The sequence below is a fragment of the Hyaena hyaena genome, unplaced genomic scaffold (genome assembly GCF_003009895.1).
Source record: "Hyaena hyaena isolate Hyena2069 unplaced genomic scaffold, ASM300989v1 scaffold_50, whole genome shotgun sequence".
Taxonomy (NCBI): Eukaryota; Metazoa; Chordata; class Mammalia; order Carnivora; family Hyaenidae; genus Hyaena; species Hyaena hyaena.
This window is the reverse complement of record NW_024080682.1, coordinates 1,685,423-1,711,786: the sequence shown is the minus strand read 5'-3', so window position 1 is coordinate 1,711,786 and position 26,364 is coordinate 1,685,423. Positions and strand designations below refer to the sequence as shown.

Here is a 26,364-nt window from a genome sequence, read left to right as displayed (position 1 = left end):
ATAGGACTGTGCGTGTTAAACTAATTATTACATATAAAGCACTTAGGACACATACTAAGTATTGTAACCGTTAACTGTAATTACTATTATTCATAATTACTTAATTACATAGATTCTTTCAAACTTAGTGTACTTTTTTCAGAATTAACCATGAATCACATGTAAAGCCAGCTGGAGGCTTTTAACCCACAAATGGACAAAAAGCCCTGCCTGCTCAGTAACTGCTTTGTTTATGGGAACGAGAGAGAGAGAGAGAGAGAGAGAGAGAGAGAGAGGAGGAAGGAAGTAAAGAAAGGAAGGGAAGGGAAGGGAGGGGAGGGGAGGGGAGGGGAGGGGAGGGGAGGGGGGGAGNAGGAAGGAAGGAAGGAAGGAAGGAAGGAAGGAAGGAAGGAAGGAAGGAAGGAAGGAAGGAAGGAAGGAAGGAAGGAAGGAAGGAAGGAAGGAAGAGAACATGCTGCTAGTTTTACCTACTAAAGACGAACTGAAGTTTATAAGAAAAAATCACCAGCTGTCTCCCGGTCTCCTAGGAGACGCGGTCTGACGTCACCTGCGCAAGGGACGCCCGTAAGCCTTAGTGCGCATGCCCACCGCCTCCCGGGTGCCGGGCTAGCCGCAGTGCGCATGCCCCCGCCCGGGTCAGCGGGGTCAGCGCGGCTGACTGGCTGCGGGGCCGCAGCCGCGTGCGGTAAATGGCGCTGGTGGCGGGAAAGTTGAGTGTCTGGTGCGCCGAGCTTTCGGGGCCATGTGTAGCGACTTCCACAGGGCTGAGTCTGGGACGCAGGTGAGAGGCAGCGGGGCGGCAAACGGGAGAGACGGGAAACGGGGCCGCGGGCGGGCGGGCAGGCGAGGGAGGCGGGGCGGGCGGCCCGGCCCGGGGGGCGCTAGATTCCCGCCCTGGTGCCGCCCCCTCCCACCCTCGCCCCTGGAGCGGGCCCCCTGGACCTGGGAGTCCCCGGGCGCCGGTGGGTGTGAATTCTTGGTCTCCGCTCGCCGGGACCACTGGCCGCGCCTGTTCCCTGCGCGGGGCGCCGGGCGCTGGCGAGCCGGGCAGGGGAGGCTAGGAGGGTCGCCACCTGGAGCAGTTACGGGCGTTTCTCTAGGACGGGCGGCATTTCAGGAGGTTGCTTCACCCGCCTCCCCCACCCCCAGTCTGTGCGTCTCTGCCTCTGGCTTCCAGCCCTCGCTGCCCCACGTAGCATGCAGTTCCAGCCATGTGATGCCCGGCAGGAACGTGCGCGGAATTGCACCGACGACATCACGTGCTCATGTGTGCCATCCACTGGTCAGGGCATCGGAGGAGGAAACCAGGGAACCCACCTCTGCCGTTGCCGAGCCGGCGCGAAGGACCGACCCGAGCACCGCTGCAGGGTGTGCAGTCGGCGTGCTGTCCGGCGGAAGGGCAGCCAGGGCCAGGGGATGACCGCGGCTGTAGGCACCGTGTGCAGTCGGTTTGGCAGGCGGGGGTGGCACTCAGAGCGGAGGGTAGCGGTGACGTGGCTGGTGCCTTCGGTTAAGCGCGAGCCCGGCTTATTTGGGGGGACCTGCGGGTAGCTGTGTAGCTACCGCGGAGAAGCGGGCCGGGAAGGGAGCCCTGAGAAGGAGGCGGGCGTGGCTCACGAAGGATCTTTTGCACGGCGAGGGAGAGAAGCAGTACCCTAGGTGAAGGCCCCCGTGGTATTTAGGCTTTGCAGGCCAGTGGGGGTCTCGGTTAGAGCCACTCCCCCCTGCAGGTCTCCTGTGAAGGTTTCCATGGAGACGTAAACAAATTAGCTTGGCTGTGTCCCAGAAAAACTTATTTTGAAACTTTTGGATTTGGCGTTCTGGGCCATAGTTTGCTGATCCCTGCTCCTTTTTTAAATTTTCTTTTTCTTTTTACATTTATGATTTTTGAGAGACAGTGTGAGCAGCGGAGGGGCAGAGAGAGAGGGAGACACAGAATCTGAAGCAGCTCCAGGCTCTGAGCTGTCAGCACACAGCCCAATGTGGGGCTCGAACCCACCGACCCTGAGATCATGATCTGAGCTGAAGTCGGTCGCTCAACCGACTGAGCCACCGAGGCGCCCGTGCTGATCCCTGCTCCTTAAGAGTACCAGCCACTGCTTGTATAAGAACCACTACAGTTACAGCCTTATTTTATTTTTAAATTTTGTTTATTTAAGAGACAGCGGGACCACAAGCAGGGGAGGGGCGGGGAGGGAGGGAGAGGAAGAATCCCAAGCTGACTCGGTGCTGTCAGCACAGAGCCCGAGTTGGGGCTCCATCTCGCAAACTGTGAGATCATGACCTGAACTGAAATCGAGTCAGACGCTTCACCCAGCGAGCCGCCCAGGCGCCCCAGAAACGATCATTTGAAACCAAGGTCGAACTCAGATGACTTTTGCAGTCAGAACAAGCCTAGTCTCCAAAAACTGGGAGGCCTGCCACGTCTGTACGGAGACCGGAAGCGGGTCACCAGGCTCCGTCACTTCGCTTTGTGGAGTAGGAAGGGGTGGGGGGCTAGGGAGCTGGGCAGTAAGTGCTACTTTATTCTTTTTCCTTTGTGTCAACAACGCCAGCAAGGGCGCCTCTTTTTTTCAAAAGTCCTTGGGCGCTCTGTGGCCAGTGCTTAATTCGTTTGGATACAGCTTTCTCCCTTTGCACTTTAGGCTGCAGTACTTGCTGGATTCTACTCGGAGCCATTGTGTGGAGGCAGATCTCTGAAGTCACAAGTCACCCCAAGTAGTACTTAAGTGCTGCTTTAAAATTTATTCATTCATTTTTTTGTCTAAAGTGTTTATTTGAGAGAGTGCGCATACGAGCAGGGGAAGGACAGAGAGAGGGAGAGAGAGAATCCCAAGCAGGCAGCATAGAGCCCAACGTGGAGCTCCACCTCACCAACCGTGAGATCATGGCCGGGGCCAAAATCAAGAGTCGGACACTCAGCCGACTGAGCCACCCAGAGGTCCCTTACTTTAAAATCTTAATTCACTAGAATTACAGCTCTAAAAAACAGCTAACCATTCCCGCATTTTGTGAGTAGCAGGGAAAAGACGTTTCCTGCAGGGTCTTCCAAGAAAATAAAGTTGCAAAAGATATTTTAACAGATTCTAGGGATGGAGTTCTAGTGGGCCAGATGGTGTGAATAGAAAACTTATAATGAACCCTTGATTTATTTTTTAAGTTTTATTTATTTAAGTAATCTCCACACCTAACATGGTAACGTGGGCTCGTATTCATGCACCTGAGAGTTGCATGCTCTTCTGAACGAGCCAGCCAGGCACCCCACTGAACCCTTGATTTAAAGACAAAGCATTTTGACTACAATTTAAAATAAAATAATTCATTTTTTACCTTGTTGACTGTTAATCTTTATTCTTTTACCTTGTTTATTCCTTTTTTAAATGTTCATTTTTTTTTTTGAGAGAGAGCGTGTATGTGAGCGAGCAACGTTGAGGTCATGACCTGAGCCAAAATCAAGAGTCAGATGATCAACCGAGTCCCCGCGCCCCAACCCTGTTTATCCTTCACACTGACCACAGCTGACATTTTATATTGATTTAAGGGTCGTGAGAACAGACTTTGTTTTCTGTTGAGTTCATTCCTTTAGTCTCAGTGTTGAAAACTATATAGCCCATAGCAGGGACTCAATGATTGTTGGTTCAGTGGATAAATTTCTCTTCTCTCTCCCCTCTTTCTGCCTTGTTTCATGTGTCATTGAGAAAAAAAATTTCACAGGAACTTCCTTATGTTTTCCTGTTGTCTTTTTGTTACTGATTTCTAGTTTCTTTCCATCATTGTCAGAGAACACGCACTGTATGATTTCAGGTTTTTTCCATTGGTTGAGGTTTGTTTTATGGCCCAGGATCTGTCTTGATGAGTGTTCCCCAGGCCCTTGGAAATAATGTATATTCTGCTGTTGTTGGGTGGAGTTTTCCGTTTACATGAGTTAGATTGTGTGTTGTTCAGAGCTTCTGTATCCGTGCCGATTTTCTGTCTGTAAGTTCATCTGTTGCTGAGAGGGCACTGTTGAAGTTTGTGGGTTCGTCAGTTTCTCCTTTCACCTGCATTAGTTTTGCTTTTTGCATTTTGAGATTCTGGTAGGTATGAACACACTTAGGATCATATGTCTTCCTGGTCGATTGATCCTTTTTCTCTAATTTCCCTTTATGTCTAGTAATTTTCTTTGCTCTGAAGTCTACTTTATTAGTTATTAATATAGCAGTTCCTGCTTTTTCATGAAATCTGTCTTGATCATCTATGTACTATTTCTCTGAATTCCCTCCTTAAAATAGAATAAATATTTTTGCTTCTAAGAAAGTGCAGCTTCTGCACTTAGGATGCAGATTCCTTCCATCCCTTTCCTCAGGCACTTCACTGCTGCCGATGTTCCCAAACTCCTGTGGTCGTTTTTCTGTCTTCTTTCAGTCTTCTTTTCCAACAATCATTTCTGTCAGCACCCTAACATAAAACATTAACCACAAAGCAGAAAACCTCCCCTGACCTCCAGGCCCCATCCCGCCCACCCGCTTCCTTCTCAGCACAGCAGAGTTTGTGCTCGGTGCCTGCACTTCCTTCTCTCTCGTACTACACGCTTTAGCCCACCGGTCGGGCTTCCGTCGCCCAGGGTACCACTGAAAGTTCTCTTGTCGAGGTAATGAGCCAGCTGTGCTGCCAGACGCTCATTTCTGAGTGGGCCCTCCTTTGAGACTGAAGTGCAGGAACGCAGCAGATTGGGGACTTCTGTCTGTATCGGCAGACCCTCGGGAGGGGTGAAGGAGATGACCGGGCCTGTCTAGTACCTGCTCTCAGAGTAGCCCGCTAGGAAATCTCCCCTTCCTCGGGGAAGAGAGTGAAAAGTGGGGGAATATTCCAGAAGCGTTTCTCCAGCAGAGCTCCTCACATGCAAGGTGAGAGGAGTGTTCTGCCAATATTCAGCTCCTGTAATTTTGATTCTGTTTTCTTTCTGGGACCTTGCATATATTTGATTTTTTTTTTTTTAATGTTTTTTTTTTTGTTGTTTTGTTTTTTTCTAGGAGAGAGAGAGAGACAGCGTGAGCAGGGGAGGGTCAGAGAGAGAGGGAGTCACAGACTGAAACAGGCTCCAGGCTCTGAGCTGGCAGTCAGCACAGAGCCCGACGCGGGGCTCGAACCCACGAACCGCGAGATCGTGACCTAAGCGAAAGTCGGACGCTTAACCGACTAAGCCGCCCAGGCGCCCCTTGATTTTTTTTTTTTTTTTAATGAAAATTTGAAGGAATTTGGCATAACTTCCTGATGAAATCTGAAGAATGCATTTAATGGAATTAATAATTTGTGGAATGTCATAATTTGAAATTTAGTTCTTACAACTTCAGCTAGAAATGAATGCTGCTTACACACCTGGCAGAATGGCTAAAGTCAACAACACAAGAAATAACAGGTGTTGGCGAGGGTGTGGAGAAAGGGGAACCCTCCTGCACTGCTGATGGGGATGTAGACTGTGGAAAACAGTATGGAGGTTCCTCAAAAAGTTAAAAATATAATTACCTTATGATCTAGCAGCAGCACTACTGGGTATTTTCCCAAAGAATATGAGAACACTAATTAAAGAGATACCAGCAACCCTTTGTTTACAACCATATTGTTTACAATACCCAAGACACACACACACAAACACATACACGAATGTTATTCAGCCTTAAAGAATGAAATCTTGCCATTTGCAGCGACATGGATAGAGCTTCAGAGTATAATGCTAAGCAAAATAAGAGAAATACTGTATGATTTCACTTACACGTGGAATTTAAGAAACAAAGCAAATGAGCAAAGGAAAAAGAGACAAACCAAGAAACAGACTCTTAACTACAGCAAAGAGATTGCTGGTTACCAGAGAGGAGGTGGGGGAGATGGGTGAAACAGGTGATGGGTGCTAGGAAGTACACTTGTTCCGATGAGCACAGGGTGATGTATACAAGTGCTGAAGTATTATGTTGTACACCTGAAGCTAATATACTGTATGTTAGCTAACGGGAGTTAAAACTTAGGGAAAAAAAAGGGTGCCTGGATGGCTCAGTCAGTTAAGCATTTGACTTTGGCTCAGGTCATGATCTTGTGGTTCATGAGTCTGGGCCCCACATAGGGCTGTCTGCTGTCAGTATAGAGCCCGTTTCGGATCCTCTGTCTCTGTACCCTCTACCCCCCCCCCACTAAGCATTAAAAAATATATTTAAAAAGGGGGGGGAAGCTTAAATTCTCAGGTGTGTGTATAGAAAATTTTGCTTGACTTTATCTGTTTTTTCCTCTTATAGGATGATTGTTTTTAAAAAATATTAGAAAAGTATCAGCTCTTCATGGAATATACTTAGAAATGATGGGATTTTTTAAAACTGTTTTTTATTTATTTCTGAGAGAGAGAGAGAGAGAGAGGGAGACACAGAATCTGAAGCAGTCTTCAGGCTCTGAGTTGGCTGTCAGCACAGAGCCTGACACGGGGCTTGAACCCACGAACCATGAGATCATGACCTGCGCTGAAGTCGGATGCTTAACCGACTGAGCCACCCAGGCGCCCCAAAAATGACAGGATTTTACAATATGGTATATTACTCAGCAGTTGTCTTTTCCATATAATTTAGACAAAAGCTTGATTAAAGAAAATTCAGTTGAATTTTCAGAGTGCCAGAGGAGTCTGGTTTCACACATGAAAAGAAATTGGCCCTCTAATTTCTGGGACTACTGTAATGGTCCAGTTTTGCATCGATCACATGATGTTCATATTGTTGCTTTCCCTTGCTTCCTTATTTCAACTTGTCTTTTACTTTCCCTATGGTATAGTTCAACATTTTTGCCTGAATTTCCTCTATAAGTAGTAAAACTAAGAATTGTATTCAATTTTTAGGTGGAAATCCAGGCCTGTTATGGGGCAGGGGTGGGAATATTTGGTTTAGAATGTTTGCTTTAGGTAGCTTTTTTTTAATGTTTATTTTTTGAAAGAGACAGACAGAACATGAGTGGGGGAGGGGCTGAAGGGGGGGGAGGGAGGCAAAATCTGAAGCAGGCTCCAGGCTCTGCAGTATCAGGGCAGAGTCCAACGCAGGGCCCAAACGTGGAAACCATGAGGTCATCACCTGCCAAGGACGCTTAACTGACTGAGCCACCCGGGCGACCTTTAGGTATCCTTTTATACTTAACTAGTTTGAAACCCTTCTGCAGATATTTAATTACAAAAGGTCAGGGGGAAGTGAACCTTTATCCAAATGCTTTTTATATGTAAGAACTTACCTTAATGTCATTCATTTCTGGTTAGTTTGATCTTTTACGTTCTTTCTGTGCTTTATTATTTTTTTAATGTTTGTTTACTTTTGAGAGAGAGACAGAGTGTGAGCAGGGAAGGGGCTGAGAGGGAGACAATCTGAAGCAGGTTCCAGGCTCTGAGCTGTCAGCACAGAGCCTAATGCAGGGCTTGAACTCAGGAACCATGAGATCATGACCTGAGCCGAACCCAGGCACTCAGCCAATTGAACCACCCAGGTGCCCTGATTCTTTCTGCTCTATAAATGCTCGTTAAAGACGTCTATATGGGAGGCACCTGGGTGGCTCAGTCAGTTAAGCATCCGACTCTTAGTTTCAGCTCAGAGTGTGAGCTCACAGTTCATGAGTGAGTTCGAGCCCCGCATTGGGCCCTGTGCTGACAGTGCAGAACCTCCTTGGGATTCTCTCGCTGTCCCCATCTCTCTGCCCCTCCCTGCTTGTTCGCTTGCTCACGCTCGCTCGCTCGCTCTCAAATAAATAAAAACTTAAAAAAAAAAACATCTATATGGCAGGTGTTTTGCTTATCAGTTATTGAAGATTTGGTTAGTATGAAGGGCTTTGATGATAGGCATAAAATACTCACGGACTTGGTAGAAGTTTGTAGACAGTCCTGATAGAAAAATTGAACTAGTTTATGAGATTCATGGGGCGCCTGGGTGGCTCAGTTAGTTAAGCATCTGACCCTTGATGTCTTTGGCTCAGGTCATGATTGCATAACCTCCACCTAGGGCCTCGCTCCCTTGGCTCAGGATTCTCTCTCTTTCTCTCTCCTGCCCTCCAGCATGTGCTCTTGCGTTCTCTCTGTGCCTCTAAAAATAAACATTAAACAATAAACAATAGTTCGAGGTGGTTTACATTCCGTCCTCCCCAAGCCTGCCTACCTATGCCCTGTTCACCTTTAACAGGCAACTACTGAGTTTCTGCCAAACATAAAGCATGTGGACTAGGTGGTGAGCCGAAATAGATTCTTCTCCTCGTGAGTTTATCCATCCAGGTGAGGGAGACAGGCTGGGGATGTGTTAGTACAGTAATAGTTTCACGGAAGGAGGCAGCCTTGAAGAATGTTTGTTATTTTCATCTGTTCCATAGTCTAGGCCTTAGGAATTTAATTGAGATAATAGGGCAAGGACATTCCATGGAGAAAGAGAAAAAAGGATTTCTCTATCAGTGTCCATTTTGCATTTAAGAGAACTATAAGCTAAATAAATCTCTCATTCAAAATTAAAGCTGCCTCCCACAGATTAGAACTGACCAGAAGACTGAAGAAAAAGGCTGACAAGTCCAGCTTGAGGCGAAATGCCTTGTCTCAGGAGTAAAGTAAATCTCCCGCGGCCCCACCTCCCTTGAGACTTGCTTTTTCTAGCCCTGGAGGCTGGTCCCGCTGAGGGACCACCCAAGAGGGGAATGTTTAATCACCTGTCCGAGATCTCCAGGGCCGGGCGGGAAGTTCGGCCCCACGGGCGTTGGGCTGTAGGGTGTGACGAAACACGAGCAGAGAATGTTGGGAGGGTGCTGTGTTCTGGGAGGCCCCCCGTCGCTGGTCCTCAAAGCGATTTCTCCAAGATGGCGGTGTGTCTGGTTCAGACACTCCGGGGCACCCTGTATTTCTGCTGTAGCACCTGCAGTACTTTATTGTGCTTTTGTAACATTTTGACTTTCTCCTGTTAAATTCTTTGAGGACAGACACTGTGTCTGCTACGGCTCTGAGTCTGAGTCCCCGGCACCTTACTCCGTTCCCAGGACGCACTTGACTTGGCTGGGAGGTTTGCCAGTGGGCACAGTTGAGTATTGTGCCCTTTGCAGGCTCTATGCTTGTTACAGTAACAATGCCGCCCGTGGAAAGCTTTCAGGGCTCCTCGGCGGCGCCAGAGGCAGTGCTGACTGTGCTGCTGTGCGGGGCCAGGTAACCGCCCGGACAGCGTCTGGATTGGTTTCATCTGCTGCCCAGTAGTCAGTCCATCTCTGTGCTCAGATGTCATCAGACCCGGTGATACGGATTCCGAGGCGCCCTAGCACAGAGTTCCAGCTTTGGGCGCCAAATGACATCTCTTAAATCTTGGCTCTGGCAAATACTAGTTTTCTCATCTGAAAAATAGAATGATAACAAACAGTTAATATAACAGAAGAGATGATGTATATAAATTATGTACTTCTGAGACCACAGTAAGCACAAATAGTAGCATTTATTGGATCACTGTTATGATAATAAAACCTAGCAGATTCTGATTTACAAACCAAATGTCAAATCTATTAATTAACAATATTAGTCAAACTGCCAAATAGACTAAAATTGTTGTGTCCACTGTGCATTCTTTCCCAAATAGGAAATTAGGCCTCAGAAGGATTGCTGAATCGAGAGAAATACTTGAATTATCTTAATGGTTCCCATCACCACGCTCTGATGGCCCCATGTGTTAATCTTCCCTGAAAGGATTAAACCGGCATTTCTAGCAGAACTTACTTGGGTTCCCTTTACCCTCGACACTTAAACTCTTTTTTGCCCTTCAGAAACTCCAGACTGATTATACACCTTGCTTCTTTCAACTCACTCCTTCCTTAACTCTGGACATCCTTAATTTTGGTTTTGTAATGGGTTTATGTCAGATTTGTAGGGTGTTTTCTGCCTAGGTTTGGACGATATCTTGTCCCATAAAATAGCTTCCATAAATTGTTCATATTATTTGTATTTGTATTGTATTTATAAGGGTAAATCTATTTCCAAGTTCTGAGAGGTAATTTCCCTATACTCTGCTTTGGCATTGTAAAACATTATTTTTAATGTTTTTGATAGTAGAAAGTTTTCATCCTTTGAAAATGAATTTGAGTTTTTAATAACAGTGGAAATCAGATGCAAACTGGCTAATTTAGCCAGTTTGGTAAGAGGGGTAATACCATCTTTGTCCATGAGTCATGCCAATATAAAGCTTACTTTATACTTTCTTACAAGGAATTCTCAGAAGGGAGAATTCTAAAATATTTTAAGCAATGACAATAAGTAAACATTCTCTTAGTAACTTCCTGAGTTAATCATTCTGATGAGAATGTTAGTCATTTGTATACATATAGTTGTTATATATGTTCGATATTGTCCATGAAAGTTTGTGGGGTTTTTTAAATTTTTAAAAAATTTTTATTCTTGAGAAAGAGAAGAGACAGAGCATGAGCGAGGGAAGGCCAGAAAGACCGAGGGAGACACAGAATCCCAAGCAGGCTCCAGGCTCTGAGCTGGCAGCACAGAGCTGATGTGGGATTCAAACTCAGGAACCTCGAGATCATGACTCTGAGGCAAAGTCAGACACTTAACTAACTGACTGAGACACCCAAGCGCTGCCCCATTTCTGTCTTATTCTTCAGGCAGGACTCTCAATCTTATAACTCAGTGGTTCTCATACTTTAGGAGTGCATTGCACATTTAAAATTACTAAGGACTGGGGCGCCTGTGTGACTCAGTCAGTTAAGTGTCTGAGTTCCACCCGAGGTCGTTCATGAGTTCAGGCCCTGAGTCAGGCCCTCTGCTGTCAGCATGGAGCCTGGAGCCTGCTTCCTATTCTGGCTCCCCTGCTCCGCCCCTCCCCAACTGGCTTACTTGCGTGCTCGCTTGCTGTCTCTCTCTCTCTCTCTCTCTCAAAAATAAACAAAAACATTGAAAAATAATAAAAATTACTGAGGATTTTAAAGAGTTTTTGTGTGTTTTTTGGTGTCTTTTGTGTGTGTGCGGTGTACTCGATATAACATTATTAGTTTCAGGTGTCCAACATAATGATTTAATATTTGTTTATGTTGCAAAATGATCACCACAGGAAGTACATTTAGCGTCTGTCACCAAAAGAGCTTTTGTTTATATGGGTTATGTCTGCTAGTGAAACAGACATTGATTGATGGGTTGGTTGAGTAGCAGAAGTGGGAAAGTTTATTAAAGTAAAAAGTATACTATCAAGATCCGAGAGCAGGCAGAATGAGACAGATTTAAAATCTTATGTATTTACATTCATGTACAAGTGACAGTAATAACCCCATTGAATATTATCATAAATATATTAATGAAAAATAGCTGTATTTCCCTAAACAAAAAAATGTGGTGAGGAGAAACACTTTTATGTACCTGCAAATCTCTTTCATGTCTGGCTGAATAGAAGTTAAACGGGTTTTCATCTCTTCTGCATCCAGTCTATTACTGTGTGTTGTTCCGGTTAAAGTACATGAAGACTGGTCTCTCGTAGATTTACAACTGGAAAAAGGAGTATTTGAAGATCTTTTCAGATAATTGTGGATTTTTTTTCTTTGATACTGTACCAAAACTTGGCAAGTCATAGTTTCCTAAAAGTTCATTGCAACATAGAATCTAAAATGTGTATCAGTGAATCTTCATATGTTAAAACCATTGATTGGCCTTGTACATGGAGTGAACCTTTTACCCAGGAGTGATGTGACATCATGCATCGCTCATTTGGAAATAACTGGTTCAGTGAATTACACAGATCTTTCAAGGATTGATGTGTTTTATTAAATAATTGTTTTAAAAATCACATTAAAACACTGGTGACTTCACCAAAAAGGACTGTGAGTGTTGGGAAGCTGTCAAGGTCATGATGGTGGATAAGTTTTCCAAAATTTAAATTTTATCATTGGCAACACATACTTTCAGTTTTCTTAAGGTGATTGGCTTACTTTCTAATATCTGCCAAATCTCGAAGTCTGTGTAATCACAGTTTGCCTTGTCTTCCTTTCAAATACAAGGGTAATCAATGAAAAAAACATCCAATTCAAATAATCCACAAGTACGTGCTCTTTCTAAAGGAAAGAATGATTGTATTTCAGTTTGTAGCCGAAGTCCCTTATCTCTGTGTGAAGCTGGGCCTTTACTGCAGACACAAACTGCAGAGGTTCAGGTGCGTTCTGACACGAGTTGCAGGTTTGGGGTCCCCAAGACCACCTATAGTAGCTCCTAGAAGGACTCCGAGCTCACGGAAAGCTGTTACGTCGGGGTTATGGGTTCCTGCAGGGGAAGGATGCAGATCTGAAAGCAGCCCAGGGGTTGTAATGGATCAGAGTCAGGAGACTTTATCCTCTCCTAGTGGGCTTGCGGCCAGTACTCAGTCCTCCCAGCAGCGTGTGGGACAGCCTGGGGCTCTCCTGTAGACCAGGCAAGCGGCTGACCTCACCCTCCAGCCCCTCTGATACCAGAGGTCAAGTTGACCCAAAGCCCCACCCTAAGTCACACTTTCAGGCTTTCTGATGGGGCAGCAGGCCTGGGGTAAACAAAGACACTTCTGTCTGGAAGGATATTCCTGGGGGCTTAGCGATGACCTCCCAGGAGCCAAGGGCAAAGGCCAGACCTCTCTTTGGTTAAGGTTAAATTCTTTACTGCCAGTATGCTGCCCCTGTCATCACAATAATTTTAAAAAGTACCCTGGGGTCACGGTTTAACAGAACTAACACTTTGCTTCCCCACCAGGGCATTCTTATGTAAAACCAGTGTTGCCTGTTTTGAGGTTTTCTTCCTGTGAGTGGGCGGAGACGGTGTGCGGCAGCTCCCCCCCGTCCCTGCCAGTGTCATGGAGGTGAGGAAGGGAGTCTTAATATTCAGGGGGCCGGTTCTGAACTCAGACGTGCCTTCAGAACCTCGCTGTGACTCTTGTGTAGTTAGCAGCCTGTCCTGTAAGAAGGTATCTGGAGGGGACTCCGGCCAGGCCGGCTTCTTCCTCTGTAGTCTGCTCCTGAGAGACCCAGTGCGGATTTGCTAAGTTAACTATAGAATCCTTTCATCACTTCAGGGAATCTTTTCAAAACTTTTGCTAGGTTAAGAGTGACTCCATTTGTTCCCATTTGTGATGTGCTTTTTTTTCTCTTTTGTCGTATGGAAGAGTTGTCAGATATGTGCTGATTCCTTAGAGCCTTGAGAATCCATTTGATTACATTTTCCTCTTTGACATTTAAATCAGTTACACAGTTCTGCTTGCTGTCATCCTAACTGCTTGGTGTGGGCACACCTCCTCCAGATTAGTGTGACTCCAGCCTTCTCCATACCTGGTTTTACCCCCAAGTCCATCCCCTTCTAGCCACCAGGATAATCTGTTTGAAATGCAGATAATGATAGCTGGGCCGCACACAGTGCTGCTTCTATGCCAAGCACTTATTATTTTTTTTTTTAAATTTTTTATTTATTTCTAGGAGAGAGAGAGAGAGACAGCGTGAGCAGGGGAGGGTCAGAGAGAGAGGGAGACACAGACTCCGAAATAGGCTCCAGGCTCCGAGCTGGCAGTCAGCACAGAGCCCGACGCGGGGCTTGAACCCACGAACCGCGAGATCATGACCTAAGCGAAAGTCGGACGCTTAACCGACTAAGCCACCCAGGCGCCCCGCCAAGCACTTATTTTTAACGCACTGACTCCTCCACATCCTTGAACGGGAGATAGCTGTTACCATTTTCCTGATGAGAAGCCTCCGTCCCAGAGAAAGGGGCTAGCAGGTCTGGTTCTGAAGTCCCAACTATTCTAGACTGCTTCTCATTATGCAGTTTAAAATCCCTTGCTCATGTCTAAACACCAGAGAACAGCCTCCTAAACATGGCATCTAAGACCTTCCGTGAGCTGACTCTCGCTCTTTTAGGACTTTTACGAATCCACTGCCTGTTTGATGTTACAAGCTACAAGCTGTAGCAGTTCAAATCCACTTAGTTTACCTACAAGCAGAGTGTTCCTCATGGCCTCTGCACCTTGGCTGACACCCTTCCGCCAGGTACCTGCCGGAGCTCAGGTGGGAGCTCCTCCAAGTAGGGTTTTTCTCACCTTTCTCCTTTCCCCCTTTCCCCCCGCTGGATGAGGAATTGACTGTCATAGGCAGACAAACCAAAAGTGTGGTAAGTGTACTGAGAAGGGAGCTTGTGACCCGTAGGAAAGGTAAATACTTGGCAGTTAGCAGTTCGGTCCTATGTCCCAAACTATAGCGTCTGCTCCTTTGAAGACAGGGATTCATTTTATGCCATCCATACATAAAAAAATGAAGTATTTTCAGGGTACCTGGGTGGCTCAGTCGGTTAAGTGTCTGGCTTTTGATTTTGGCTCAGGTCATGATCTCGTGGTTCCTGGGATGGAGCCCAGAGACTGCTTGGGATTTTCCGTCTCCCTTGTCTCTCTTACTTGTGCATGTGCCTACAACCTCTCTCTCTTCCCCAAAATAAATAATCTAAAAAAAGTGAAATAGTTTCTGAATAAATGAACACAATTTTTCTCCTAAATTGTATCTATTTCATAATTTCCTCAATCCTCAAAATTAAATGAGTCTTTTTATATAGACGTTTGGAAAATTGTATAATGTAGATTTCTAGGATTTTATATTTTTAGGTAATGAGTTTTCCTTCTCTTGTTTCTTTTGCAAGCTCCTTGCCCGACTTGAAGGTAGAAGTTCCTTGAAAGAAATAGAACCGAATCTATTTGCTGATGAAGATTCATCTGTCCATGGTAAGAACAATCTCAAACCAAAATAGTGTCATAAATTAAGTCTTCTAAAACATGTTTTCCCCCCACGTGTATTCATTTATGTGTACATACCCCTAACAAGTGGCTATATGGATTAAACTGTAAAATTAAAAAGTGAGAAATAGATCATGACAGAACACTTTCAAGTGTTATCTGTGTCAGAGGAGATGAAATTTGACTCATCATCTGCGGTGAATCTTGAGAACAAGTATTGACCTCTTTTATCCCAACACATTATTTGTGGGGTTTTGTTATTATAATTATTTTTTAATTCTTTAGAAGTTCGAGAATCACAGGAAAGCCCTTAAGTGCCCCATTGTCTGTTCATATCTCTACAGAAGGGAAAAGATGTACCTACTTTTCCCACTAACACTTTTACACTAGGGAAAACTTACAAAGAAGGTCCTGTGCTTGGGTTGTTTTTCTATTAGTGGAAGAGCTTTGTAGAGCTATAAGTTTAAGTGTAGAACTTAATGGTTGTATTCTAATATTCACAGTTATGTACCTAGGACCACAATTGATTTTAGAATATTTTCATCACCTATTAGCAGTCACTGCCTGGCTCCTCCCACGTCCCTCAGCCCTAGGCAGCCACTCATCTACTTTTGGACTCTCTAGAGTAGCCCTTTCTGTGTATTTCATATAATTGAATTACACGGTATGTGGTCTTCGGGACTGGCTCTATCACTTGGCATCATCTTGCCAGGTTTTGTCATGTTGTGGCACATATCAGCAGTTGTGTTTGCTGTTGAGTGATGTCCTGTGGTGTGGGGTATCCCCATTTTGTGTGCCCATTCGTCAGCTCATGGACATTTGGGTTGCTTCTACTTTTTGTTATGCATAAAGCTGCTGTGATTATTATTTGTGTCCAGGCTTTTCTGTGGATCTGCTTTCAGTTCTCATGGATAATACCTACTGGAAGGATGGTTAGGTTCATGTGGCAACGATGTTTAACTTTTTGTGGAACTGCCGGGCTGTTTCCCAAAGCAGCCGCACGTTTTACTTGCCTCTGGTGGTAAAGTTTAGAATGGTCCCGGTTTTCCCACGTCTTGCAAACAAATGTTCTTATTCTCTGTGTTTTTAGTTATAGTCTTCCTAGTGAATCTGAAATGATATTTCATCCTGGTTTTGATTTACATTCCCTGATGGCTAGTGATATTAAGCCTCTTTGCATGTGCTAATTGGCAATTTGTATGTGTAATTTGGAGAAATGTCATATCTTTCGCCCATTAAAAAAATGGGTTGTGGGGCGCCTGGGTGGCTTAGTCGGTTAAGCATCCGACTTTCACTTAGGTCATGATCTCATGGTTCGTGGGTTCAAGCCCCGCATCCAGCTCTGTGCTGACTGCCAGCTCAGAGCCTGGAGCCTGTTTCAGTCTGTGACTCCCTCTCTCTCTGACCCTCCCCTGCTCACGCTGTCTCTCTCTCTCTCCTAGAAATAAATAAAAAATATTAAAAAAAAAAAGTTAAAAAAAAATGGGTTGTGTCTTATTATTGACTTATATAAAAAGTTTAATCCTTTATATATTCTAGGTACACGTACTTTATCACATGTGATTTGCAAACACTTTCTCCCATTCTGTGGGTTGTCTTTTCACTATCTTGATGGTGTCCTTTGAAGCACAGAGTTATTAATTTTGATGAAGTCCAGTTTATTTTATCTTTCCTTGCTCATGCTTTTTGGTATCATAGCTAGGAGGTCATTGGCTAATCCAAGATCAAGAAGCTTTATAGCTTTTTTGTTACTGATTTCTGTTTTCATTCTTTTCTGATCAGAGAACACACTTCTGTGATCCATTCTTTTTAATTGATTGAGATTTGTTTAATTGCTGACCATATGGCTTACCTTGAAGAATGTTAGATGTGCACTTGAGAAGAGTATATATTCTTCTGCAGTCGGATTGAGTGTCTTCATGATGTTTTGTAGTGCTCGTTGGTTTCCAACTATTGAAGTTTCCAACTATTATTTTTGAACTGTTTATTTCTCCCTTTATTTCTCAGTGTTGCTTCATATATTTTGAGGCTTCGTGGACTCTTGGGCACTTGTACGTTTGTTATACCTTATTGATGAATTGATTCATTTATCATCATAAAATGTTCTTTGTCACCTCACACCCATTAATTAGGGTGGCTCCAAAAAAAATTAATCAGTGTTGATGAGGACGTGGAGAAATTGGAAAACCCTTGTGCAGTGTTGATGGAATTGTAAAATGGTGCAGCCGCTATGGAAAACAGTATGAAGTTTCCTCAAAGAATCAAAAATAGAACCGTCATATGATCCAACAATTCCACTTCTGGGTGTATCTCCACAAGAATTGAAAGCAGAGTATTGAAGAGATATTTGCCTACCTATGTTCATAGCAGTACTATTCACAATAGCTAAGAGACGGAAACAACCCAGATGTTCACTGGCAGATGAATGGATAGACAGAATGAGGTCTCTGCAAATACAATATTATTGAGCCTTAAAAAGGAAGGAAATCCTCTCACATGCTACTACATGGGGAAACCAGGAGAACATGCGAAGTGAAATAAACCAGGCACAGAAAGAAAAATATTGTGTGATTTCACTTATATGAGGTATCTAAAGCAGTCAAGTTCATAGAAACAGAACAAAATGGTAGTTACGGGGGGCGGGGGCTGCGGAGAAAGGGGGAAAAGGGAAGTTGTTTAATGGGTACATGGTTTCAGTTTTGCAGGATGGAAAAGTTCTGGAGATGTTTCACAGCAATGTGAATGTACTTAACAGTGCTCAGCTGTACACTTAATGGTGAAGATGCTCAGGGCGCCTGGTGACTCAGTCTGTTAAGCGTCTGACTTTGGTTTAGGTCATCTCACGGTTCGTGGGTTTGAACCACGCATCACCCTTTGTATGGACAGGTCAGAGTCTGGAACCTACTTCAGATTCTGTGTCTCCTCTCTGTCTGTCCTTTCCCCCACTCGAACTCGGCCTCTCTCTCTCTCTCTTTCTCTCTCAAAAATAAATGCTAAAAAAAATTGTTAAGATGGTAAATTTTATGCTGTCTTTTAAAAGAGTGGAAAACAAAAATGCCATTGTCTCTAATAACAATTATTAAAGTATATTTTGTCTGATAATAGTATAGCCACATTAGCTTTCTTTTGGCTACTGTTTGTATGCTGTATCTTTCTCTATCCTTTTATTGTCTATTTGTGACTTGGCAAAGTGTGCCTGTGGTAGGTAGCCTACAGTTGGGTCGTGTGTTTTATTCCATGCTGCCATTCTCTGCCTTTTAGACTGTTTAATCCATTTATAACTAATGAATCACTGATAAGATCGGTTTTATGACTGCCATTTGCTCTTTTTATATATGTCATATGTTTTTTGTTTCTCTATTCTTCCTTCTTTTGTGTTAAATAAATATTTTCTGGAGGCATCTGGGTGGCTCAGTCAGTTAAGCATCCAGCTTTGGGTTTGAGCCCCATGTCGGGCTCTGTGCTGACAGCTCAGAGCCTGGAGCTGCTTCAGACTCTGTGTCTCCCTCTCTCTCTGCCCCTGCTGGCACTCTGTCTCTCTCTCTCAAAAATAAACATTTAAAAAAGTTTTTAAAAAATTTTTCTAACGTACCAGTTATTTCCGGTCATTACTTTTACTTTAGTTTTTTGAGTTATTTTCCTAATGGCTGTTCTGAGGATTACCATTAATATTTTAATTTAAAACAATTTAATTGGAATTAATACTACTGTAATTTCAGTATTTTATAAATACTTTGCTATATAGCTCCATTCCTTCCCCCTTTGTGCTGTTACAAATTACATATTTATACATTGTATGTCCATAAACACATCTAAACTTATTATTGAATTAAAATAAAATTAAGACAATAAATTAAAAAACCATTACAGCAAAGAAATTAAAATGCATTATAACAAATAAATTTATTACTTAATGCAATTGTTTCTTAGATAAAACAAGTTACAATTCTAAACATATTTACACGGTCTTTCATGTTTACCTTTGTGGTTGCATTTACTTGTGTTTTGTATTAACCCATTTGGATTTAAGTTACCTACTGTCCATTCGTTCAGACTAGAAGCCTCCCTTTACTGTTTCCTGTAGGACAGATCTGTTAGCAAACAATTTTCTAAACTATCAATAATGAAAGACAAATTTTGATCAAACATGTTAGAAGATTGAACTGTGTTCTATCAGAAAGGATGTCAGTAAGTTGGACCTTATGAAATTGACATTAAAGCAAGGGCTGTCAGCACCACTTATGCATTTGAGTATTACATTTATAGAAACTTTGTTTTTAATTTCAGAGAGTGAGCAGGGGAGAAGGGCAGAGGGAGAGAGAGATAGTAGAACCTTAAGCAGGCTCCACAGCCAGTACAGAGCCCGTGGTGGGGCTCTATCCCATGATCCTGGGACCATGACCTGAGCTGAAACTAAGAAGCTCTCAACCAGCTGAGCCATCCAGGCGGCCCTAGGTCTGTGGAGACTTTAGAAACACGTCTGTTCAGTCACTGACAAAAGAGCTTACCTGCACCTACCGTACACGTTACAGCTGTGAACCTAGTGAGATGAATACTCATTGGAGCATTGGCAGACTTAGGACTGGTATTGTAAGGGTTATTTATCAACAACAGTAGTTTATCAGAAACTGTATACGAAGCTCAAGTCGAAGCAGGAGGAGATTTAGGGATTACAGAAAGCTCTAACGCTGTTGGAAACATTTTAAAATTTTTTTGTAGCAACTCAGTACTATATACCAACTCATTACCTCCTCAGTACTATAACGAACATAATCTGCAAATTGAACATATTTGTTATACAATTAGTAGATTGATACCAAAATGATGTATTTTTTGGCTTTTCTTTTCTATCCTTATTTTGAAGGATCTTTAGATTCATAAACTCACTCTGACAATCTGTTACCGAGATCCCTTACAGCGTTCTATTTGTGAGAGCAACTATCAAGGCCAAACCATCCAGATTTTCTGATTTAGTTTAATTCGTCAAGTGCCAAATGGTAGAGATGTGTTTTGGTGTGTGTATGTGTTTTGGAGGGGTTTTGTTTTTTGGTTTTTTTACTGCAAGTTGTCATAGCCAGTATTTGAGCGGACAAGCATACTATTTCTTTTGTAACAGCTCTCAGGAACATTTGAGACAGTGACTTCAAACAGCTAAAAGGACTGTGTCCCTTCTGTAGAACATAATTTTGGGGGCGCCTGGGGGGTTCAGTTGGTTAAGCATCCGACTTCGGCTCAGGGCATAATCTCATGGTTTGTGAGTTCAAGCCCCATGTCGGGCTCTCTGCTGTCAGCACAGAGCCCACTTTGGATCCTCTGTCCTTCTCTCTCTTTGCCCTTCCCCTACTTGTGCGTGCGCGCTCTCTTCTCTCTCTCTCTCAATAATAAAAATGAACATTTAAAAGTTTGGCTTTTGGGGCGCGTGGGTGGCTTAGTCGGTTAAGCGTCCGACTTTCGCTTAGGTCATGGTCTCGCGATTCGTGGGTTCGAGCCCCGCGTCAGGCTCTGTGCTGACTGCCAGCTCAGAGCCTGAAGCCTGTTTCAGCCTGTGACTCCCTCTCTCTATGACCCTCCCCTGCTCACGCTGTCTCTGTCTCTCTCTCTCTCCTAGAAATAAATAAAACATTTAAAAAAAATTTAAAAATAAATAAAAGTTTGGCTTTGTTAAAAAAAAAAAAACAACCCATGATGTGTGAATATGATTTTTGATGTGATTAGGCTGTGTTTATAAAACCAGGGAAACTGATGTCAGTTCATCATTAAGTATATTTGTAGGGAATCTAGAACCTTAATGGTAATATTTATGTATAATTTGTAAGTTTGCAAATTTCATTTCCCCAGTTGTTATAAATGACCTATTTATTTGCTTTGCTATTAATCTGTAAAAGGAGAAGAGTGTTTTTATATGCCTGTTAATAATCTCCTCGCCAAGGATTTCACCTTAAGCTTTGTCTCATTTCAGTCATGCTGAACCAAGTATGTAAGGAATCCATATACCACACCATGTATTTCTTAGTAATGTGTGCATTTATCAAACCTTGTTAAACCACGTAAGTACGTGTCCTCAAAGACTTACCCCTTTGAGTTATGCTCAAAGATGTTTCTGAGCACCACCTTCTGTCCAAGAAAATGTTTGGCAAGGTTTTCATTTTTTTCCTATTCTGAGAATTCGAGAACTAGGCAGAGATAGTACACAGTTACCCTCTGGCCAGTGTCCTGTATTCCTATCCCCTGTGGGGTCTCTTCCCCTTTAAAAAAAATTTTTTTTTAAAAATATTTGTTTATTTTTGAGAGAGACACACACACAGAGTGTGAGTGAGGGAGGCTCAGAGAGAGAGGGAGACACAGAATCTGAAGCCGACTCCAGGCTCCGAGCCAGACACGGGGCTCGACCTCACAAACGGTGAGATGAGATCTCAGCTGAAGTTGGGGATGCTGAACCCACTGAGCCACCCAGGTGCCCCAGCGTCTCTTCCCTTTTGCTTCAGAATATGTTGTCTTTCTCTTGACTTCTGTTGTTTTCATTGGGCTCTCCAGCCTCATGAAACTCCTACTGAATATTCTTACTTTTTAAATGAACACAAACCATTGTGTTTCCCCCTAATTCCTCGTGCACCCCCTGATTCCTTGTCCTTGCTGCACTTCAGGAGCACTGGGTGCTCCCGGGAACACCCTTCCATCTCTCTTCCTTGTGTCTGATTCTGAAGTTTGGTTCATAATATATTTATATTAAACGTGCTTTTGCAAACTGCACATTTACTGCTGTCAGGTAACTGTCCAGGGCCAGTTCAGGGATCTGTTTGTTCCTCAACTCTCCTCTGCCATTTTGTCACTTTTAGAACTTTCAGTGCTGCATTTACTAGGATTTAGTATTGTTTCATTTTCTTGAAACCTTTTGTGCTCTGTGTCATTTTCCTCCTAATTTTTCTGTTAAATTTATTTCTGTTTTATCCATCTTCATGCTGACTCCTCTAACTGTGGATGTATCCCAGTAATTGGGTTTTTGGCCTCTGTTCTTTTGGTTCCCTCTCACCCACCTGCTTCTGTGTCTGTGTCACCTCCTCAGACTGTTAGGTCCAGCCTCTTATGACTGTCCTAGATCTTAAATCCCAGTGGTTGTGAGACCTTTTTGTTTTGTGACACCTCGTTAACATAGCATTTTGAAAGCTGAATTCTTGTTAGGATATTTATGTGATTACATGAATTAAAAGTCCCTACTTTGCTTATGCGGGTACTTCCAAGCCTATCCCCGAGAAGAACCTGTAAGTCACTACCTTAGCCTGCCCTCAGCCTTCTGAGCAAGTGCAGGGGGCTGAGTGCCAGCAGCGCCTGGCCGGGGGCTGTGGCAGCGGCCGGGCTAGCGCTGGTCACTTTGTCCTCTTGTGCCCGCCCCCCGTGCCGCGCGCTGGTCCGCGGCCTCTACCCCTGCTGGCTTCTGTGGCCAGACTTGCTTCCTTTCAGGGTGCCATGTTCCGAGGTTGCCTTTTGGGCCTCTAACCCTCACCAGGTCATCGGGACTTAACATTTTCATTTTTCAGGTGCCTCTCAAGAAGTTCTCCAAAGGAAAGTAATCTGATGAAGTGCGGCCAGAAGATGCTGTGTGTGCGCGGGAGACACACTACAGGAGGAGCACACGCGAAGTGTGGTGACGCGGATAGGCAAAACCTAGACGGCCTGAGAACCGTGATGACGGAAGCTTATAGAGTTTGCCTTCTTACCTCAGAGTACTGCTCTTAGGATCAAGTGAAATGTCATGAATGGCCCCTTGTCGTCTGTGAAGTACGGGAGAAAGCCTGGTTGTCGCTGGCCGGCCTCCCTGCCTTCTCTTCCGGGGAGAGGGTGAGGGAAGGTGTGGTGCAGTCTGCTGACTGGCTTCCCCGCCGTGTCTCTCTCTGTGGCTCATGGTATCCTACAAGCCGCTTCAGATGAATCTTGCTAACCTGTGTTCTCAACGTTCCTTCGCTACCGTGGATATCTGTTCTGTGCTAATGTTGCGCTTAGAGCATGTAGTCTGTTCTCCCTCTGTAACGCAGGGCAGTAAAGACTTTATGTGGGAGCAAGGGCAGCTTAGCTCCTTAGTCACCTAGTAGGAGACGGTACTGAATAGAGCTTTAGTCACTATGATAACATTCAGCAAGAGCACTGGTGAACAATGGTTATTGTGAAAATAGTATTCCTTGATCTGGAGTCTTGGCGGGGTGGATGGGTGAGGGGAAATCTTTTTAATTTAAATTTGAGGGGCGCCTGGGTGGCTCAGTCGGTTGAGCGTCCAACTTTGGCTCAGGTCATGAGCTCGCGGTTCGTGGGTTCAAGCCCTGCGCCGGGCTCTGTGCTGACAGCCAGTTCAGAGCCTGGAGCCTGCTTCGGATTCTATGTCTCCCTCTCTCTCTCTCTGACCTTCCCCTGCTCGCGCTGTCTCTCTGTCTCAGAAATAAATAAAACATTAAAAAATAATAATAATAATTTAAATTTTGAGGAGCGCCTGGGTGGCTTAGTCGGTTAAGCGTCCGACTTTCGCTTAGGTCACGATCTCGCGATTCGTGGTTTCGGGCCCCGCGTCGGGCTCTGTGCTGACTGCCGGCTCAGAGCCTGGAGCCTGTTTCAGAGTCTGTGTCTCCCTCTCTCTCTGACCCTCCCCTGTTCACGCTGTCTCTCTCTCTCTCCTAGAAATAAATAAAAATATTAAAAATAATGATAATTTAAATTTTGAATTGCAGATTGCCTGTAAGTTTATAGTAGAAACTGGCTGAAGTTTTAGACTCTCTTAAATATGGTGTAGTGGTAACATGCTAGAATTTTTTACATACTTTTTGTGAATGTTCCAATTTGCAATAGTTTGTTAGTAATAACCGGAAATAAAGTAACTGGATTCTCAGATAGACTCTGTATGTGGTCAGGGCTTAAGAATCTGCATTTCTTTTCTTAAATAGTTTATTGTCAAGTCGGTTTACATATAACACCCAGTGCTCATCCCAACAAGTACCCTTCGCCATGTACATCACCCCCCAAGAATCTGCATTTTTAACACCGTGTTTTCAGTTATGTGGTTCAACCCTAAATTAAATGGAAAGAAACTAGCCAGAATTGGAGGGCCGCTGTGGAGACTGGATCTTGACAAGCTATGGAGGGCGGGACAGTTCCCCCAAGTGTCTAATTTCCTCACTGCAAGAGAGTTACTGGAACCTGTATAGACAAGGATCTGGAGTCTTTATAATGCGAGGAAAATAATTTACGGTGCAGATGTCATTCCAGCTGGACACCGTTTCAGGAAATTCACACAGCAAAGGACAGCCGATGGCATTTGGGGGATGCGCGGCCTTTGCAGGCGAGGGAAGCTGTTGACGTCTCGGCCCAGAGCCGTGGACTCTCCTGCCCCCACGTGCACGGACTGCTGTCCCCGTAAAGCCGGGAACACCGAAAACCTTAGTCGGGGACTGTCAGCTGCAGGAGACCTGATGGGGTCTCCGTCTCCTCACATCACAAGTGGCACGGACGCAGCCCTGTGTGGCTGGCGTGGGGTCCGTGTTGTCCTCAGGGCCCCGGGCACCTCCTGTCTGCCTGCCCGCCTGCCCGCGGTGCTCGGGCCGTCCCTCCATCCTCAGGGCCGCGCCTCCCGAGGAGGGAGCAGCAGGGCAGACATGGCACCGGCACCGGCGCAGCGGGACTCAGAGACCCCAGCAGGCCCCTCGCTCTCACTGGCTGCTGCCCCCTCTTAGCCAGAGATGCTGGGAACAGCCTTCTAAGCTGGGCGCGTCGCCGTGCCCCGCCCGTAACCTGAGGTCTTCTGCTTAAGGGAAAGGAGCCCGCGGATACTGGGCAATCAGCCACCAGAAGCGGCGTGTGCTGCCGTGATCAGTAGAGTTCTGAAAGACCCTAGGTCTGTGGCGCTGCATTCGAACTCTGTGCCATCACCAGTTCCCGAGCGTGGGAACGGGGATCCGTCCCCCGAGGTCTCCTTCGGCGCCTCCCAGCCTTGCCTTTCTGGTTTTCACATTTCCTTGCTGCTAATTAACAGCCAGCTGCTTTCTCAGAGGTGAAATGTGACGATTTAATTTCCTTATCTACGTGTATTTGCTTATATGGATCCGTTTCGCACGTGGATTTAGATTTTCTTTCACATTCCAGTAAATGTCTTAAAAAATTTTTTTTCAATGTTTTATGTACTTTTGAGACAGAGAGACAGAGTGTGAGTAGGGGAGGGGCAGAGAGAGAGGGAGACACAGAATCCCAAGCAGCTCCAGGCTCCGAGCTGTCAGCACAGAGCCCGACGTGGGGCTCGAACCCATGAACCCCCAGATCATGACCTGAACCGAAGTTGGCGCTTAACTGACTTGAGCCTCCCAGGCGCCCCAGCCAGCAAATGTCTTTTTAAACATTGTTGCAGATTTTCATTTTGTAGCCTGTTGTGCTGCTGCGTTTTGACTGACATTTTTAAATTTTACACAGGTGACATTATTGAATTTCATGGTCCAGAGGGAACAGGAAAAACAGAAATGTTTTATCATGTAACAGCGCGATGTGTGCTTCCAAAATCGGAAGGCGGACTGGAAGTCGAAGTTTTGTTTATCGATACGGATTATCACTTTGACCTGCTTCGGCTCGTCACGATTCTCGAGCGTAGACTGTCCCGGGGCTCGGAAGAAGCGGTGCGGCAGTGCCTCGCTCGCCTGTTCGTGGTCAGCTGCGGGACCAGCTCGCAGCTGCTGCTCACCCTGTGCTCCCTAGAAACCACCGTCTGCAGCCGCCCCGCCCTCTGCCTGCTGATCCTGGACAGCCTGTCCGCCTTTTACTGGACAGACCGCGCCAGCGGCGGGGAGAGCGTTAGCTCCCAGGAGTCCGCGCTCAGGACGTGTTCCCGGTTCCTGGAGAGACTCGCCGTCGAGTACCGCTTGGTTGTCCTCGCGGCCACACAGAGTCTGATGCAGACGGCGTGGCAGGGGCCGGCCGGGGGGCCCGGCGAGCCCGAGGCCCACTACAGGCCCTACCTGTGCAGGGAGTGGCAGCGGCTGGTAAAGCTCAGAATGTTCTTCTCCAAGCAAGATGATCTGAAAACTGACACCCAGTTTTCTTTAGTTTCACGTCATTTAAAAAGTAACAGTTTAAAAAAGCATGTTTTTGTTATTGGAGAAAGTGGCATTGAGTTTCGTTGATGCGGCTTGAAAAATAGTGTTTTCCAGGATACTATACAAAATTTAAAAAGTCTCTTAATGGGCTAAAATGATTCAGTTATAAAGTTTAAAACTCTGGGAGAATTAATATAAATGTTTCTATACAGAATGGATTTTTTTTTTTAAATGCTTTATTTACTTATTTTGAGAGAGAGAGGAGAGGGAGAATCCCAAGCGGGCTCTGCACCATTAGCACGGAGGCCTGTGCGAGGCTTGTTCAACAACGTGAGATCAGGACCTGAGACGGAACCAGGAGTCGGCTGCTCAGCCGACAGAGCCGGCCAGGTCCCCCCTCCCCCCCCCCAAATGGATTTCTTCAACTCGTGCAGTAAAAGCTGACACCACTCTGTTCTTGGGTTGTTGAAGAAGAATCAAGTGCTGGTAATAATTACTAAAGTGTCTATTAAGCTTGTTTTAAAACTAAATAAATAATCTACACATTGCAGCCTAAATAAAATGAA

The 26,364-nt window shown here is 44.9% G+C and overlaps 1 protein-coding gene across 1 annotated transcript; it reads left to right on the top strand.

The window, feature by feature from the left end:
- Nucleotides 1–593: 593 nt before the first annotated feature.
- XRCC2 (X-ray repair cross complementing 2) lies at nt 594–26,364 on the top strand. Its single transcript, XM_039230729.1, has 3 exons — nt 594–781; nt 14,645–14,726; nt 25,182–26,364. The coding sequence occupies exons 1-3, from the start codon at nt 743–745 to the stop codon at nt 25,883–25,885; spliced, it is 825 nt and encodes a 274-aa protein (XP_039086660.1). The 5' UTR covers nt 594–742; the 3' UTR covers nt 25,886–26,364.

Coding starts and splice junctions, on each gene's coding strand:
- XRCC2 (XM_039230729.1), top strand. CDS start 743: ATGTGTAGCGACTTCCACAGGGCTGAGTCTGGGACGCAG. Junction 782..14,644: donor GGGCTGAGTCTGGGACGCAG/GTGAGAGGCAGC, acceptor TTCTTTTGCAAG/CTCCTTGCCCGACTTGAAGG. Junction 14,727..25,181: donor TGAAGATTCATCTGTCCATG/GTAAGAACAATC, acceptor AATTTTACACAG/GTGACATTATTGAATTTCAT.